Here is a 4779-nt window from a genome sequence, read left to right on the forward strand (position 1 = left end):
CCACTAAAACAACCAACTACTCCACAGACGAGTTTTTCTCTATTTTATGGAGTGTCAGATTAACCTCTAGGTGTAATGTTTTCCTTCCTACTTCCAAAGTGCACTCAAGCCAAGAATGAAAATGTCATCTCTTGAATTGACATTGTAATTTTTAAACTGAACCACCCAATGAAAATAGCTCAATTGGCTAGGAGACATCACCGTAGGTTTGGATAAGGATAATCATTCATTCATTTGTAGTCAAATACCACAAGCATGTATTTAATACTTTTTTGTTTTTTCTATTTACTAAAATAGGTATAAACCCCAACAAATTCAGCTAGACCAATTAGAAATTAAAATTTTGGTTGTGATAAGGCCTCATTTGGTTTGTTGCTAGAAGACGAGGGCCAAAATCGGGTTATCAGGTTAAAACCAAGTTTTGCAAAAAAACATGGGCATTTGGTTGATTAAAATTATAATTTGGTTTTCACTTTCAACTTCCAATTTTTTACCAAAATTGGATGATGCGTCTTCCAATAAAAAGGTGGAATTCGAAATTAAAACCAGGCTTTGAATTTTATGAATATTTTTTTAATAATATTGTGGGGTCCACAATATATTCATCTTTGTGTCAACCAAACGGACCATTATCTTTCCAAACCACAAAACCAAATTTTCGAAAACTTAATTATAAGATAACTTGGTTATGAGACAAATTCATCTTCCCCAACCAAATGTGACCTAAATGAATTAAAAAATAAGAAGTCCCCAAAGAAACCATAAAAAAACCAAGCAAACGTTTCCTGCCTAAAGGCAGGACTAATAAATGAGATATTAATCTCAACTTTTCTTACATTTTGAATAAACTTTCGTACATTCCGCTCAAAATAATTTGAACAGCTTATAATAATAAAAAATAAACTTTCGTACATTCCGCTTAAAATAATTTGAACAGCTTATAATAATAAAAATTTCTTTAACCGAATTTAAAGATTTAATATTAGCTTATACCTTTTGGGATTCTTTTCCCAATTTGCAAATCATGGCTCTTAAACCTTACCGCGTTGTGACGTAACTCTACCGAGTTTACAAGTTTTGCATCTTGAAAGAGCTTTATGAGGCTAAGATTGAAAACTTCCTTGAAATAAGGACAAATTGTGTGATATATATCGAGGCTTTCCCGTAAATCAGGTCGAACATACATCTTGGACCGGCTGAGCTTCAGTGAGAGAATGGAAACGATTGCAATGACAACCGAGTTGTACAAAGCAGCCGCTCTGGGAAAAGTTGGAGCACTGGAGGAGATGATGCAGAAGCAGCCAAATGTTGGCATTTTCGCATTGGTTTTTCACGGAGTAAAAACTGCTTTGCATATATCAGCCTTTCATGGTCGTGGAGACTTTGCAAAAAAGCTCGTTCAACTCAATAAAGAGCGAGATGAAGAGCAGGGAGGCAGCTGTTTCTTGGGAGTTCAGAATGAAGAGGGGAATACCGCTTTGCACGAAGCTGTGAGAGGAGGAGATCACGCCAAAATTGTGGAAATGCTGATTGAAGCTGATTCAGAGCTCGCAGGCATTCGCAACAAGAAAGGCGAGTCCCCCCTCTTCATCGCGTCTGCAAAGGGCCGTCTCAATGCGCTCAAAAAGTTGCTGCTAATCGAGGATTCTCTCTACTACGTCAGACTCGACGGCCAGACATGCTTGCACCACGCCTTGCTCCATAAGAAAGATGGTACTAAATATTGCATGCAAATTTGAAAAGGGTTTTGAGGTTTTTGTTTGTAGTATGTTTAATTAGTTGAAGACATATAATATTGTTTGTAGTTCTTTTGTGCAGACTTAAACATCACATATTAAAGCTTCAGCTTCATTTTTAGATTAAAAGTGTATGATGTTAGTGGTGCTTTTCTGCAGAGGTAGCTAAGACACTGATAGAAAAAGCCCCCGAGCTCTGCAAACTAGCGGATAACTTGTTGGGGAATACGCCATTGCATATTGCTGCTACTCGTGGGTGTCCAGATAACATCGTAGAGAAGCTGTTGCAGTGCGATCCTCGTTCAGCTTTCACTCAGAATAAAATCAAGCAACAAACTGCACTTCATATGGCAGCACAGCATGGACATTTTGGTGTTGTGAGATGCATACTCAGGTTTGCAGAAGACTGTATTGAAATAAGAGATGAGAATGGTAAAACTGCTCTCCACCACGCAGTTGAAAATGCTCAAGTGGTTGCTGTGATGCGTTTGGCACGTTTCGCAACGATAATTGATATTGCTGACAATAATGGATACACTGCGCTCGACATAGCAAAACAGAAGTACGAAGAAGAACCATTGTCTCCCTACCTTGCAGTGCGTATACCTTTTCTTTTCTCTCCAAATTGCTTTCAGTGTAAATTTTATTATTTGAAACATATTTATATTAAAACCGTAGTAATGCTGCCGCAGATTAGATTGTTCTTCGGAATCAAAAAAACAATCGCAGGCGTAGGCGCGGAAAACCAAACAATACAAACATCAAAGCCATTTTCAACTGAGGGGAGATATTCAACAACAATCAACGGTCTTTCTGTATGCGCCATATTGATTGCAACAGTCACATTTCAGGCAGCCTACACCCTCCCACCACACCAGAAGGATAAAAAAGTGTCAGCCGGCCTCTCTGAACACGATGTTTTTCATAGTTTTGTCTTCACCGATATGTTGGCATTTTGCTTTTCTATGCTGGCAGCAATTCTTCTCGCATACACAACTTTTTTCCGTCGCCACGGTAGCTTGATAGTCGCTGCAAGCGCATTTTTCCTATCAATGGGCTTCTACATGATGATGTTCTCATTTTCCTTCGCCATGTTTCTTCAGCTAAGGCAAGACTATCATAAGTTGGCAGCTTCCTTCTATTATTCAATGTGGGTATTCGCCCCAACCAGCTCCTTAGTAATATTGCTGGTGTTGTCTAATGCGCTCGGCCTCTCAATCGTGGACTCCGTCAGGGTGTGGCGTTTTCTCATTAAATCCGCGTTTACCTGGCTTTTCAGTGGCCACGTAGAATTGGACTGATTTGAACGTGAAATGATCATCTGAGTCTTTCTGTGCTGAGTTTGTATTGAATAGTACTATTGACTCCTCATGCTATTATTCTCTTTCGTTCGGCTATTATATTGTGGTATTCAAAGAAGTTAAAGTAATAATTTACAAAATCCAAAAAGTCATTAAAGGTCTGGAGATTTAATAGAAATATTCTGTTTAAAAATATTGAATTTTATTTTATCTTCGATAATTGTATAATGTTTTTACAGTCGATGAGTCTTATTTTGCCTAATTTTTTAAAATTATAAAGATGGTTTAGCAAATAGAAATTGTAATTCTTACAAATTAAGAATTTGTTTTGATTATATTTAAGAATCACTAATTGATAATAAATTAAATAACAAAAGTTCATAATACACAATTATTTTGTATCATAAAATTAATCTACAATCATAAAATCAATTCATAGGGAAGACCAAGCCTTCAAGTTTCTAAACAACAAAAGACCATAAATGTGTCTATTTTAGTATGCAAAATGTATGAAAAAATGAGGTTTCAATTTTATTTTCACAAAATGATTTAGAGATTTGTTAATTATATTTTTTAAAGATGTTAAAAGCCAAAATATTTTCCTTTTAAAAATATATTGATCTATTGGTTATGGATGTTTTAGGCTGGCCATTTACTAGATACTAAAGGCCAACAATGAAAACCAAAAGAATAAAAGGGCAACAACTAGTCTCATTGAACACGATGTTTTTCATACTTTGTATTGTGCGATTGGGCAGCATTTTTCTTTTGTATTATAGTGAGGATTCTTCTAGCATACGTAACATTTTTCCATCACGACGGGAGCTTGATAATCACACTAAGCACAATTTTCCTATCATGGGGTTTCTACATGATGATGTTTTCATTTTCCTTGGCCATGTTTCTTCAAATCAAGCAAGAATATTATAAGTTGGTAGGTTTCTTCTATTATTCTATGTGTCTATATTGTAATTTATTAAATATTTAACAATTCTAACATCTAGATCCTATGAAAGAAGCCACTATAGAAACCCCCAAACCAATTACAAAGAGGCTCATGAAAAAGGAACCTATCATATATAGAAGTTTTTGGAAAAAATTAAAACTCGATATAAACTCCAAGATTAGAGTATGAAAATTTGAGAACATATGTTTTCACCAAAGAATTTGGTCATGAAATCTCATGTCCCACCTCACATACATAGAAAACATAGGACATCATAGTCCCTTTCACTCAGAATTAAGATTCTGAAATTTGACCTATCTAGTGTAGCTAGAAGTATTTGCAAAAAAGAAAATCATGAGAAGCTTTTCCTCTAGCAGTAATAAAAAAACCATAAGATAACCTATCAAAAAACCATTCACTTCGAAGTAGCCATTGATATGGAAATGAAAATGCTACCCAATAAAAGACACCTAAACAGGTCGTACTAAAAGAATCCTCCACTAATCAACTAAAAGCATATTAAAATACTATTGTTTTAAAGACATCCCATAACCAATCATTGGATATCATCATAAAAAAAAAAAAAGAGCTTTCTGAAGCATGATAACAAAAAAGTATGGAAAAATCTCCAATATTCTAAATGAACTATAATATTTGCAATGGAGTTGCCAATGTCACATACCACTTTCATAGCATCAAGTATCTCCACAAATTCTACCCTATTAAAGAGAAAATGATTTGGAAAGAGGATAACAATTAGTAAGAAAGGATAGAATAAAATGATTAATGATAGATG

General features: G+C 35.2%; 1 protein-coding gene across 1 annotated transcript; it reads left to right on the plus strand.

The window, feature by feature from the left end:
- The first annotated feature begins 1142 nt into the window (after positions 1 to 1142).
- On the plus strand, positions 1143 to 3232 carry LOC149563320 (protein ACCELERATED CELL DEATH 6-like). The gene is made up of 3 exons (XM_089823998.1): positions 1143 to 1713; positions 1896 to 2332; positions 2429 to 3232. Exons 1-3 carry the CDS (start codon positions 1215 to 1217, stop codon positions 3035 to 3037), a joined length of 1545 nt encoding a protein of 514 aa, XP_089680124.1. The 5' UTR covers positions 1143 to 1214; the 3' UTR covers positions 3038 to 3232.
- The last annotated feature ends 1547 nt before the right edge of the window (positions 3233 to 4779 follow it).

The sequence above is a fragment of the Cupressus sempervirens genome, chromosome 4 (assembly GCF_028749045.1).
Source record: "Cupressus sempervirens isolate cs-2001-9-10 chromosome 4, ASM2874904v1, whole genome shotgun sequence".
NCBI classification, from domain to species: Eukaryota; Viridiplantae; Streptophyta; class Pinopsida; order Cupressales; family Cupressaceae; genus Cupressus; species Cupressus sempervirens.